Here is a 15,189-nt window from a genome sequence, read left to right as displayed (position 1 = left end):
ACCAGTTCTGACGGTAGCGTGGATCTTACCAGCTCTGACGGTAGCGTGGATCTTACCAGTTCTGACGGTAGCGTGGATCTTACCAGTTCTGACGGTAGCATGGATCTAACAGTTCTGAAGGTAGCGTGGATCTTACCAGTTATGACGGTAGCGTGGATCTTACCAGCTCTGACGGTAGCGTGGATCTTACCAGTTATGACGGTAGCGTGGATCTAACAGTTCTGAAGGTAGCGTGGATCTTACCAGTTATGACGGTAGCGTGGATCTTACCAGTTATGACGGTAGCGTGGATCTTACCAGTTCTGACGGTAGCGTGGATTTTACCAGTTCTGACGGTAGCGTGGATCTAACAGTTCTGAAGGTAGCGTGGATCTTACTAGTTCTGACGGTAGCGTGGATCTTACCAGTTCTGACGGTAGCGTGGATCTTACCAGTTCTGACGGTAGCGTGGATCCAGTGAGGATCAGGTAGACCCAGTTGTGCACGCCACAGAACAGATGGGGGCAGTTCCACTTCAGCCAGCTCTCAAACCCATCGTAGGACATCTGAGTCTCAATGCCAAACTGAAACAAGGGTGTGTTCTCAATAAACAATTTTGACGATTTAACCTAAGGACAAAAGAAAACAATCTTAGATTTTCATCGCAAGCCATGCCAACCCTCATGGAACTTTTGGAGTAATCTTCAGGTTAAAGTAAAAAAAGTTCCGTGTCTGAACCTGCGAAGATCATTTGATAAATGACTTGAGACTGTTTAAACATAACAACCAATCAGAGACCTCGTTTCACTGAGTATGGATATTTTAACACTGTGTGATTTGAGAGCATGGCTCTCATTAGTCAGTCTCACCGTAGAACGCTTCAAGTCACACGTGAATTAACAATTCGTTCTTCATGATATGTTTATGCATGTAAATATAATACAAAAATCGTAATTTGGTGGAGGACAGAGTAATAGAATAATTTTACGGTGAAAGTTTTTTTGGGTTTTTATTATTATTATAATTATAATTGTCTGTCTGTCTGTCTCTCTGTCTCTCTCTGCCTGAGAACCAATTCTTTATTTTTTAAAGCCTTAAATAAGCCATACCCACAGCCATGATGTGACCACCCATTACTATTCGATGAGATTCACATCTGTCGACAGTGTACACAGATGCATTGAACAGTGTGCAATAATAGCATCCTTTACTCAATAAAATTGCATCCTCACTTTTTTTATAATGTGTTATTGGGTCTAAAGTCCATGATCATTTTCTGCATTGCAACATTTTAGATTGCCATAAACTTTGTTAAACATTTCCAATACACTAGGTGTTCATGAACCCTTAATATTTATTTCTTTGGTGTTTTATCAATCCACGCAATTGGGATATGATGACATGCATCAAACAAGTCTGCAGAACTGACCACCTGATCCCATTAGTTGCTTCCTATCACAACCTTGGGTTGCTGAACCTCAGTTCAAACCTGGAGGTTCACGGAACCCTAAATGAAGTGAAAGTATGCACTTGATGACTTTGATAGCACTGCTTTTCCTGTCTGTTCATGTCATGCAGACAGCCTGCGTGTTTCTTACCATGCTTGTGACCATGGCCTCGAACACCTTTTCATCACGGTCACTCTTACTGAAGGGAATCTTGGACGCAGACAGGGTCAGGGCGTAGGAGATCTGCACCATCTGCAGGGCATCTGCAACAGAGGGCATGCCGGTCAGCCGAGTCAGACAATAACCAGGGCTCACACACAACCACTACCATCTATGTTCACTGTCTACACCATCTGTGTCTACTGTCCATACCATCTGTGTCTACTGTCCATACCATCATTTCTGCTGTCCATACCATCTGTGTCTACTGTCCACACCATCTGTGTCTATTGTCTACACCATCTGTATACTGTCCATACCATCTGTGTCTACTGTCCATACCATCTATGTCTACTGTCCATACCATCTGTGTCTACTGTCCATACCATCTGTGTCTATTGTCCATACCATCTATATCTACTGTCCATACCATCTGTCTCTACTGTTCATACCATCTGTGTCTACTGTTCATACCATCTGTGTCTAATGTCCATACCATCTGTGTCTACTGACCATACCATCTGTGTCTACTGTCCATACCATCTGTGTCTATTGTCTACACCATCTGTATACTGTCCATACCATCTGTGTCTACTGTCCATACCATCTATGTCTACTGTCCATACCATCTGTCTCTACTGTCCATACCATCTGTGTCTACTCTCCACACCATATGTGTTCACTGTCCATACCATCTGTGTATACTGTCTACACCATCTGTGTCCAATGTTCATACCATCATATCTACTGTCCATAACATCTGTGTCTACTGTCCATACCATCTGTGTCTACTGTTCATACCATCTGTGTTTAATGTCCATACCATCTGTGTCTACTGTTCATACCATCTGTGTCTAATGTCCATACCATCTGTGTCTACTGTTCATACAATCTGTGTCTAATGTCCATACCATCTGTGTCTACTGTCCATACCATCTGTGTCTACTGTCCATACCATCTGTGTCTACTGTCCATACCATCTGTGTCTCCTGCCCATACCATCTGTGTCTAATGTCCATACCATCTGTCTCTACTGTCCATACCATCTGTGTCTACTGTCTATACCATCTGTGTCTACTGTCCATACCATCTGTGTCTGCTGTCCATACCATCTGTGTCTGCTGTCCATACCATCTGTGTCTACTGTCCATACCATCTATGTCTACTGTCTACACCATCTGTGTCTACTGTCCATACCATCTGTGTCTAATGTCCATACCATCTGTCTACTGTCCACACCATCTGTGTCTCCTGCCCATACCATCTGTCTACTGTCCACACCATCTGTGTCTCCTGCCCATACCATCTGTCTACTGTCCACACCATCTGTGTCTCCTGCCCATACCATCTGTCTACTGTCCACACCATCTGTGTCTCCTGCCCATACCATCTGTCTACTGCCCACACCATCTGTGTCTACTGTCCATACCATCTATGTCTACTGATTACATTATGTCTACTGTCCATACAATCTGTCCATATGTCCTTACAGTCTGTCCATATCATCTGTCAGTGATTGATATTATGAGCAACGATCCACGCCATCAGGTTACAGTGACACACCAGTCACCGAGCCATATCACGCATATAGCTCCATTAGAACTGTTCAGACGACTGAAGGTGAAAGGTATGTACATCACGCTCCCAGCATCTGATTATACTGTGTGAACTCTGGGCTGAACATGACATGTTTTGGTAAGCATGACATAACAGCCATACCACTCCAGGGATGCAGACGAACCAAGAATGTCCGTATATACTCCCCGACAAATGAAACGCGAATACCATACATGTTGGTTAATATTTGAAGAATTACTCATATTCAAGAGATATTAGATTGGTTCGACGCACAAATGAACATACTGGTATGTTGTGTGAATCGACGCTCATGAACGCATCACGTGTGACATCATAGATCCATGACTCGAGATGCACCATTTGTCTCGTTCAGGATTAGCGTGTAAAGTTTGGAAATCATGTGCAGCATATCGTGATAAGAGTGAGTGAGTGAGTGAGTGTGGTTTTACGCCGCTTTTAGCAATATTCCAGCAATATCACTGCGGGGGACACCAGAAATGTGCTTCACACATTGTACCCATGTCGGGATCGAACACAGGTCTTCAGCGTGACGAGCGAACGCATTAACCACTAGGCTACCCGACCGCCCCTCGTGATAAGAAGACACTCTGTGGTACCACTTAACTGATTATCAGTTTTGTCATTAATTGGTACACATTGGAAACATCTCTTCTTAATGTATATATAATTCTCTATATGTTTCTATGGTTCATGTTTCTTTTGGTGGCTAGATATACATATCAGGAGTGTAACGATATATCAAACAAAAGGACAAAAGGCAATTCTTTGCCCAACGATAGCACTGTATCGATAGTAATGTAAGGCTTAAAAAAGTAAAAGAATTGGTTCTCAGGCAGTGATTTTTGAAAATATAGTATGGGTTTGCTCTGGTTTCTTTTTTGGGGGGGTTGTTCATGCTAGTATGTTATCAAATTTTGTTTACAATACTTTCAGCAAAATTATGTTGTTCTTAAGTAATGAAGCATTTCACTGCCAGGGTTGTGTGTTTGAGACATGAAATATTTAGAGTTAATACACACATTCCTTTGGACTTGAATATGTTTGAGTGAAGATAACGCTTCAGTCAACTTCTGTGTATGTCTGATCTGATCGTTTGATACATGTATCTAAATAGTTTGGGCCAGGGCTGCGGTAAAACATTTCCCAATCACACATTTTATTCCCAACTCTTGAGACCTGCAGTGGGTACCCGGGTAGGGTCGAGTAATAGGGGGTCGGATACCCGGGTAGGGTCGGGTACCCGGGTAGGGTCGAGTAATAGGGGGTCGGATACCCGGGTAGTAAAGTTCGACTCGTCCCATCCCTACAGGAGATCCTTGGGCTAGTGGTCAAGACACCAAAAAAATGACCCGCTGTTATCTAACAACCACTAATTCCAACCAAAATCATTTCAAATGCCAGTGAAAGAAACAAGAGTTTGTATTGTGATACTTCATGACCAGCCTGACCCAAAGTTGAATAAGATTGCTATGTACAACAGTTGATCAGCAAGGGTCAGGTGCTCCAAACAATGAAATGTACAACAATGCACAACAAGAGTGAAATCAACAATACATTGACGTAGGCATGCTCCACAATGTAACATTGCAATCAATGGCTGGCTGGTGTGAACATAACAATAGCATAGCGATCGGGTGAGATGCGGAATTTATTGACTTGTTGAATTCATGTGAAATCTCACCTCGACATGTGTTGAGTTGAAAACATAAGAACCAGATTTTGCAAATTTAATCTGGGGATATACTTTTTTATGATAAACAGATTACGATAATTCCTTATTAAAATACAACACAGGGGACTGGGAAGGCTTGATAATATTTTCAAAACTTGTAGAAGAATGACATCAGATTGGGTCTCATGAATATAAATGAAAGGGTAATGCAATATTCTCCAGAAACCATATCTAGTAAGTATGGATTTTTGTCAATAGTGAACTTGATGAAATTAAAAATGAATCATATCAATTCACTTTTATGGAAATAGTTATAGTGAGTGAGTGAGTGAGTGAGTGAGTGAGTGAGTTGGATTTAACGCCGCTTTTAACAGTATTCCAGTTACATCACAGTGTGTCAGCTTAATGTGGGGGGAAAGCCTGAAGTGATGCAGGTCTTAGACGTTTACCACTTCGGTGAAACCCACGAGCACAGGTATGGTGCTGACAAACCTAGAAACATAATCGAACCCACGATCATAGGTTTCTGGAATGCCCAAGGGACGCAACTCAGCACAGCGAATCGCGGCGCCTTAGACGACTGGGCCACCTGTGCCCCCGGAAATAGTTATAGAGAGTTACAGAATTACAGATGCAGAAATACAGATATAGATATCAAGTCTTGTTAATCTGACACTTGTTAATCCGACAATCGGCTTTATCACACACAAATGATGGGAACCAATTAAATCAGTGCTATTTAGACCTGTTAATCCGACAGTCTCGCACCCCGACTCCAACGCATCTAATTTGCAACAAATTGCTGAAATCACTCATTAATCAGTCTCGTTAATCCGACACAGTGACCGCGGTCATCTGCCTATGAATACACAGCCCCGTGTTTTGATGCGAGACGAGTCGTCCAGTAGCTGCATACGATGTATGTTGTGGCGGGTCAGGGTGTTCTGAGCAGCTGTGTTCTGAATATGATCAGCAGGATGACTTTCATGAATAATTACCAGAACATTTACCTGTTATACAGTGGTGGATAGCACTGTCGTTGATGGAATTTTCAGCATATGTTTATACTGTCAAAGAAACACAATTCTACATGGCCTGATGGCAACATTTCAATGACAAGTTTAATAACAATAGTTACCGTGTGACACTATGGCAAGTATTATCATTATCATGATTTTTTAAAGGATTTATGAATATAAACAGGTTTGTTCCTATTCTCATCATTTTGACTGGTTGTTGATGTAATGCTCACGAGGAAGAACATTCTGTGAAAATCCATAAACAAACATCTTCACACAATTTTGAACTAGTTTTGTAAACAATTCCATATTACTAATGAGCTAAAGGCACAAATTGGTTGTCTTTAGTATTTTAAATGTCCAGAGCTACAGATAGGCTGCATATTTGCGTAAAATACCCCCCTAATTATTCAAAACCCAATTAATTTCAATTAACTTGCATATAGAAACCCATGCATTAAATGAAAAACTCAAAAGTATAAAAACAGCATGCGTAAGTACCCAATGAAGCTTTTTCAGCATGCCTACAAAGGAGCTAATTTCCAAAACACAATTATGAGCAATATACTTTCCGACTCAAGCTTATAGTTAGAACCCTTATATGCATTTAAAACATTTTTTATTTTTTTTGAAATCTCAAAATGTTTCCTCATTTTGGAAAAAAAACAATAGAGTGATGAATAGATGAATGACAAAATAGTGGTTACCCAATGAAAAATGTTATAACCCAATTAAAATAGAAACCTTCAAGTTAAAACTCAATTGCTCAAAAAGTTATCTGGAGCCCTGACTACATTTACGTAAGGAGTATGGTGACTTCCCATGATTTTTCATAGCGCAAGATATAAAATAAAGTTGTATTTGGTGATACTGGTCCTTTTATTCACATCAAGCTACAAGCCGGTGTTGCCAGAGAATTGTAAAAAAAATTCACCACCATACTCAAAAAGTGATCCAAAACTGAACAAGTCTACTTTCATTTTTGACCGACCCAAGCTAACTAATCAGCCAAACTCTGAAAAACATGAATCAATGAAGTGTGGCCAAAGTACAGGAACAAAAACACCTCAAGTTTACCAAGGTTATAAATTTTGTACAACTGAGGTCCAAGGAATAGAACATTATATGGCAAGCCGACAATGCTTCATGGTGACCAGTTCATTTCAGTGCCATGCTCCAATGAACTGGATACAACATCAAATCTCCTTCAAAAAGATGGCGTCTACTTCTTGCTGGTGCTCCAGTTGAGGGACGCTGTGGAGAAGTTTTATGTTTCTTATTTTATTTTCTAACAAACAATACTAACACTTCCCATTATTAATATGGCAATGGTTAAGGTCAAAGTGCGAGGCCAGGTCATTCACCCCCTATGGATGAATTTGGTCTGGAATAATTTTGAACCAAACATACCGTATTCAACGTAATAAGCGCCCTGCTCTAATAAGCCCCCTAGGCGATATTTGCTAATATATTGGCTAGTGAACAATACCAATTAGCACCCCTTCCGATTGATCAATAAAGGTTTTATACCAGGTATGCCTAGCAGGGTGGTGAAAGAACGCATGTTAACTTCCTATTCAAGCACTTCTACAGGATACCCCACTCTGACACTGTATACTGACTCAAAGCCAACCAGTCTGTGTGTACCATATTCAACCCAAGCACCAGCCAGGGAAACAATAAGTACCATCTTTTAACATGACTTGGTATGACACAGCCAGGGAATTGAACCACCGACCTTCGGCTCTCCAGCGAGACACTCTATCCACTAGACCATGGATAAGGTGTACATGTTCCCAAGACATTGACAATGAAAGAGTGAGTGAGTGAGTTGGGTTTAACGCCGCTTTTAACAGTATTCCAGTTATATCACAGCGTGTCAGCTTAATGTTTGAGGAAAGCTCGAAGTGATGCATGTCTCAGATGTTTACCACTTAGGTGAAACCCACGAGCATAGGTATGGTGCTGACAAACCCTGAAACATGATGGGGGCGAACCGGGACTCGAACCGGGACTCGAACCCGCAATCATTGGTTTCTGGCATGCCAAAGGGACACAACTCTGCACAGTGAATCGCGGCGCCTTAGACGACTGGGCCACCTGTGCCACCCGACAATGAAAGAGTATGTTTGACAAGACTGATGTAAATTAAGTGCTGGAGAGACGAAAATAAAATAAAATGATAAAATACCCCCCAAATCATGAATCAGTGGATCATGATTTTTTACTCCTTGATACAATGAGTGAAAAATATTGATTCTTTGCCTCAATAACTGTTACACCAAAAACTAATTAGTAGTAAATATTTGTAAGGAAAACGTAAATATTTTGATCCAATGCATCATACTTGACACTGCCGACTGTAAATCATCAGTGTACCAGGCAATTGGCAATCCTGTCTAAGAAAAAAATGGCTCATGCACTACAGATAAGAGCACATGCAAGTATCGTGCGACGTATCAGCTTGTGTGCAAGGTATCGTGATACGTATCTGATTGCACAGTTGGTTTATCATCCCAGCCCTAAATATTCTGAAGGCAAACAAATACCTGATCAAGAGAACTGGTTTCATTGTTAGTTGTTATTTTGATAATAACTGAAACCCAGCTCAGACAAACACTAACACAGGCAATCAGTTAGCCTGTTTCACAGTCACTGAACCATACTATTTTCCCTCACGCCAAGCCCTTTCTGTAATGCTATAGCTCTACATACAGTCAAGTCTCGTTCATCCAATACTCGTTAATCCGACAATCGGCTTTATCCGACACAAATGATGGGAACCGATTCAATCAGTGCTATTTAGACCCATTAATCCGAAAGTCTCGCACTCCAACTCCAGCACACCTAATTTGCAAGGAATTACCGAAATCACTCATTAATCTGTCTCGTTAATCCGACACAGTGATCAGTGTACTGTACTCTGTGATCATCTGCCCGGGGGTGTTCAGCCCCGTGTTTTGATGCGAGACAAGTTGGCTTGATGCTGAATATTACAACAGCTGCAGAGATAAACTTGCATAATCATATGTAACCAACCATGTCAGATTAACAGGACTGTATAAAGCCAGTCTTGATTTTTCCAGAGGCAAACTCCCATCTCACTGGGGTTTCTTTTCAATTAAACGGTAATTGCTTATTTTAATAAAAATGACATAGCTTCAGAGACTAAGCATTCGTCAAGGCAGTCAGTGGATTACGAAACCTCCACCAATGTTAGACACATGTTCAAGCATTTCCCTACAATAAATGTCCATCTCCTTGCTCTCCGAACTGACTTCACCTCATGCTTACCTGAGTCCATGGAATCAAGTTTGTTTGTTTGTTTGTTTGTTTTTTTAATGCTGCACTCAGCAATATTCCAGCTATATGACGACAGTCTGTAAATAATTGAGTCTGGACCAGACAATCCTGTGATTGACATCATGAGCATCAACCAGGTCAGCGAGCCTGACCACCCAATCCTATTAGTCGCCTCTTACGACAAGCATGGGTTACTGAAGACCCAATCTCATTAAAATCAGATCTTAGTTCTTGCTACCACTAAACAAAGATCTGAGGACATCCCATTACGGGTCACGTCAGACCGACCTTGCACGAACTTTGACCGACCAATGGAATCACCAATCAGAAGGCAGCTTTCTCATGCTTTACGGCACTAATTTCAACTTGGCGACTACGCTTCGAAACGTATTTTGACAAATTCCAACTGTAGGTCTCAGGAGATGTCTCAAAATGTCCGATTGGGAACATTTTTAGCATACCTGGCAAAACGTATTTAGATACATGTATTAAACAATCTGGTCATTCATACACTGAAGTTGAATTCAATCAAAAGGAATGGGTGCAGAGTTAGAAAGAAATGCAAACATTAGTGACTTGTAGTGTAATCATAATTTTTGTCATTAAACAATATATCACGTGACTAACCACGGGTCCCGGTAGTCCTGTGGGTACCCGGGCCCTACTCAGTACTCATCCAACCCGTGTACCCAAGTTACCTGTTCTAGCCCTACTAACCACGGGTCCCGGTAGTCGTGTGGGTACTCGGGCCCTACTCACTACCTACCCAGCCCGGATACCCGAGTTACCAGTCCCAGCCCTAGTCTCTCCGTCATTTTAGTTGTATGCACGTTTTCCTTTTATTCCAAAAAGTGAAAACAATTTGGTTTCTAATTCATAAATTTGTTAACCAGCTGTATTAATATCTACTGTCTACTCAGTCTACTCAGTCTACAGCTGCTTGTAAGGCGTCTCCAGGCTTTTGAACTTCTCACAATGCTAAGCTGGAGGTAACAAAACATGCATAGTGACTTGGCATTTACCTAAATAATCTTAAGCTATCCTACATCCCACATGTTGACCCTTTAACATCAAAATAAGCTAACACTAAATCCATCACATACAAATAGGGATACACACTTAGCTCATGGAGCATGCTACATTTCCATCTTCAGCGCTCGCTCCAATAAGCACCAACGACCAACTTCTTCATCAATGTGTAAGTCATTTTCATAAGCATCCCATACAGACCTCGAAAATTGACATGACAGTCTGTACAGAAAACGCAGCAGTCTAAAAGGGGTCTATAACTGCCTGGTCATAATTATTAAAACTGTTTTATTTTCATCAACATTTGAATTAAGTTGTTCTCTATGGCTCAGTCTCTGATGACAAACTCATCTTGGGTATTGTGTAAATGAGCAGCCCATTGGTTAAGTTTTAATAAATAAAGCACAAAGGGTATAATGGCGAATACAGAAGTCATCTTTCACAAGTGAAGATATCCCCATGATCACAACACAGAGCTACAGATAAGCAGCGTATTTGCGTAAAATACCCCCTAAAAAATATTGAAAACCCAATTACTTTCAATTAACTTGCGAACAGAAACGCATAAGCAGCGTATTTGCGTAAAATACCACCACAACCCCCCCCGTCTCCCCCCTCCCCTCCCAAATATTCAAAACCCAATTACTTTCAATTAACTTGCATACAGAAACGTATGCATGAAATGAAAAACACAAATGTATAAAAACAGCTTGTGTAAATACCCAAGGAAGATTTTTCAGCTTCAAAGGAGCGAATTTCCGAAACACAATTACAAGCTAATTTACTTTCCGTATCAAGCCTATTTATTTTAGAACAGTTATATACATCCAAAACATTATTTGATTATTTTTTAAATCTTAAAATGTTCACTAAATTGGGGAAAAACCCTATAGATTGATGAATAGATGAGCGAAAATATATTGGTTACCCAATGAAAAATGTAGTAACCCAATTAAAATAGAAACACTAGAGTAAAACTCAATTGCTCAAAAAATTATCTGGAACTCTGACTACATTTACGTAAGGGATGACTTCAAGGAATGAGTGTGTTGGGTTTAATACTGCTTTGAACACTATTTCAGTAATATCACTGAGTGTCAGTTTGAAGTTGGAGGAAAGTCCCGAGTAATTCAGGCCTTATGTGTTTACCACAATGGTGAAACATGTGCGCACAAGGCGAGTGTTGACATACTGAGAGTGATCTAATGGCGTTGAATGCCGCCTCTAACAATATTCCAGTTGTATCACACAGCGTGTTGGCTCAATGTGGAAGGAGTGAGAGACTAGAGTTAAAATTCAGCATAGCATCAGCATTTATTTCAGCCATGTAGCAATGAGAAAAAGTTGATGTATTCACAAGTGAGTCATTTATGCAAAGTTATATTTAAAAATAAATTTCGTCAAACACATTTGGGCACAGCAATATCATTCATACAGTTTTAAACACAGGATATAGGCCACCAGTAACCAAAGCTAGGCCACCTCGCTGGGGATCATGGGGACTTATTGTGCCTCTGCTTCGTGCACGATATCCCAGCAGGACTTAGTCATCACTTTAGCTATTGTGCACAATACTAGCCAACATTAAAATATATTCAACAATGAGTTGCCTTAAATGATAGTTCCATCAATTATGATAGGATTATGTGTCACACAGGGGACAATCTTAAAGTAGGAGGACAGCCAGGAGTGATGCAGGTCTTAGATGCATCACTTTGGTGAAACCCACGAGCATAGGTATGGTGCTGACAAACTGAGAAATATAATCAAGGAGAAGCAGGACTCAAACCGATGATCATAATATTCTGGTTTGCACAAGGGAAGTAACTCTGCACAGCAAATTGCGGCGCCATAGCCTGGGCAACCGGTGCCCCCTGACAAACGAAGAATCATATCAGGGGTAATCTGGGATTCAACCCCACGATCATAGGATTCTGGCACTAAGGTACATAACTCTTCACAGCAGTTTACAGCACCTTAGATAACCAGGCTACCTATCCCCACAGCAACCACAAAACTAGCAACATGAACAGAATGATATCAAAGACATAGAGGAAATGTAAAAACAACAATTAAAGCTCCGTAAATACCAACCCTCTGTAGTTAAATAGTCCTTGCTTGCAGCAAATAGTTTGAAATAATATTTATGCTGTTCCACTTCATCAAATTTCTTCAGAATCTCCTTGCCGGACTTCACAAACTGCTCCCTTGTGATCCTGTCCCTGACGGTGTGGCCGTTCAGCATCTGCCGGTACATCAGCTTCCCGAACTTGTGCAGCGGACCATGGAACGCATTCTGAAACACAGAAAGATGTCCCTGATCTATATCATGTATGCTGTCATCTTCTATCATTTATAGAGACGGGTAATGGCTTGAATTTCGCATCGCAATTTATTGAAATAATAATTCATCTATTGTGATACATACCACAATAATTGCATGAGTTCTTGCATCAGTAATTGGTTATGAAACAGAACTAAAAAAAAATTCCCCGCACATTTCTGACAACTTCGTATTTTGTTACGATCACAGGAAACAGTTTCTAAATTCATAATTTCATATTTTCAATTTGAATTTTCCATTGTTTGCACTTATGTAAACATTGCCAAAATGATGGACAAATTTGACGGATTTTGTAAGACGCAGTTTTTACTGGTATTTTCAAAAACGTAATGTGATACGTATTCATTAGTATTTCATATCATGGTATATCGGTAATACCTCACACTTCCAAACACCATAGTTCAAGATTCACTATAGAAGTTTCAGGTAAGAGTTGACTCACAGATTTCAACCCTTTTATCTTTTCAATGCACCTGAACCAAAACGTTGCATTGAAAGAATAAAGAAATCACAGTTACTTGCTGATGGGATTTTCTCCTGTGCAGATACTTGCTGAAAGTATTTTCACCTGTGCAGATACTTGCTGAAAGTATTTTCACCTGTGCAGATACTTGCTGAAAGTATTTTCACCTGGGCAGTTACTTGCTGAAAGTATTTTCACCTGTGCAGATACTTGCTGAAAGTATTTTCACCTGGGCAGTTACTTGCTGAAAGTATTTTCACCTGTGCAGATACTTGCTGAAAGTATTTTCACCTGTGCAGATACTTGCTGAAAGTATTTTCACCTGGGCAGTTACTTGCTGAAAGTATTTTCACCTGTGCAGATACTTGCTGAAAGTATTTTCACCTGTGCAGTTACTTGCTGAAAGTATTTTCACCTGTGCAGTTACATGCTGAAAGTATTTTCACCTGTGCAGTTACTTGAAGAAAGTATTTTCACCTGTGCAGTTACTTGCTGAAAGTATTTTCACCTGTGCAGTTACTTGAAGAAAGTATTTTCACCTGTGCAGTTACTTGCTGAAAGTATTTTCACCTGTGCAGTTACTTGCTGAAAGTATTTTCTCCTGTGCAGTTACTTGAAGAAAGTATTTTCACCTGTGCAGATACTTGCTGAAAGTATTTTCACCTGTGCAGTTACTTGCTGAAAGTATTTTCACCTGTGCAGTTACTTGCTGAAGGTATTTTCTCCTGTGAAGTTAATTGCTGAGGGTATTTTCACCTGAACCAAAACGTCGCATTGAAAGAAATAAGAAGTTGAAATCCATAAGACAACCCTGTTTTTTTTGTAAAGTTCAACCAACAGGAGTTTATCAGCAGGAAATGAACTGAGAAGAGGAAAAGTGAGGCTTTGGAGTTTTTCTGATCCATTCAAAGCAATATTCCAGCCATATGACTGCGGTCTGTAAAAAATTGAGTCTGGACCAGACAATACAGTGATTGATATCATGAGCATCGATTCGCACAATTGGGACGGAATACTTGGAATCAACCAAGTCAGCGAGTCTGACCACCCAATCCCATTAGTCGCCTCTTACGACAAGCATCCTAAGTGGCCTCTTACGGCAAGCATGGGTTGCTGAAGACCTATTCTACCCCGGATCTTCACGGATGCAAAGTATGTCCATTAGCGAATAATAAATACTGCTCTGCCAAACGTTGTTCATTTCACTGATGAAAGGCATTCACATCTGTATATTTATTCATGTTTTATCATTAATGCAGAGTTGAGCACGCAAACACCTTTGAAAATCAATGAAAATTAACCTTTGAAACCAGTCCTTTGATACTTGCAACACGTTAAGGCTAGCATGGACAAGTGACCTTGTCGAAAGCCGAAAGCCAAAAGCAAAAGTCACCACTTCAGCCCCTGGTTAATACATGTAGCAAGTTTGGATGAAAAATCTTTCACAGTTTTCAAGCTATGCCCAGAAACAAAATACAGACAGATGGACGGAAGGTAGAATTGATGATATGCTGGGGGGATAAAAAAGATTCTAGGTGCTGTCCACACCAATGTTAATTATTGAAACAGCCTGAAGAAAATGGTAAGCATATACATGGGCTTCTCATGTTCATAATGCATCAACCAAGTCAGCGCGCCTAACCACCCGATCCCGTTAGTCATCTCTTACGACAAGCATAGTCGCCTTTTATGGCAAGCATGGGTTGCTGAAGACCTATTCTACCCCGGGAACACCCTTTTGTAGCGGAGAGTGAACACAATTTCCTAAAAAAATCCCCCAAAATATGTATGATCCCTAACTTCTTTGTTCACCTCATGAATAATCACACATGCTACAATATAATGGGTTGGTTGATTGGTTTGTTGTTTAACGCCGCACTCAGCTATATTCCAGCTATATGACGGCGGTCTGTAAATAATCCAGTCTGGACCAGACAATCCAGTGATTAATATCATGAGCATCAATCAAAGCAATTGGGAGCGATGACATGCATCAACCAAGTCAGCGAGCCTGACCACCCGATCCTGTTAGTCGCCTCTTACGACAAGCATAGTCGCCTTTTATGGCAAGCATGGGTTGCTGAAAACCTACTCTACCCCGGATCTTCATGGTTGACAAGGTAGACACAATTTTATGGATAACAAATTCTTTAATGCTGTGAAAAGCGATGTTT

The 15,189-nt window shown here is 40.6% G+C and overlaps 1 protein-coding gene across 1 annotated transcript in view; it reads right to left on the bottom strand.

Annotated features, from left to right (window-relative positions):
• Nucleotides 1–15,189, bottom strand: part of LOC139456272 (uncharacterized) — a 60,125-nt gene that overhangs the window by 14,499 nt on the left and 30,437 nt on the right. The window contains exons 3-5 of the mRNA XM_071237892.1: nucleotides 12,303–12,504; nucleotides 1,578–1,690; nucleotides 432–563 (exon numbers count right to left, since the gene is read on the bottom strand). Of these exons, the coding sequence (XP_071093993.1) occupies nucleotides 432–563; nucleotides 1,578–1,690; nucleotides 12,303–12,504 (447 nt within the window). The remainder of the gene's footprint in view (nucleotides 1–431; nucleotides 564–1,577; nucleotides 1,691–12,302; nucleotides 12,505–15,189) is intronic.

This window comes from Haliotis cracherodii, unplaced genomic scaffold (assembly GCF_022045235.1).
Source record: "Haliotis cracherodii isolate W230 unplaced genomic scaffold, xgHalCrac1.p SCAF_11, whole genome shotgun sequence".
NCBI lineage: Eukaryota > Metazoa > Mollusca > Gastropoda > Lepetellida > Haliotidae > Haliotis > Haliotis cracherodii.
The sequence above is the reverse complement of the archived record's forward strand: the minus strand, read 5'-3'. Positions and strand labels throughout refer to the sequence as shown.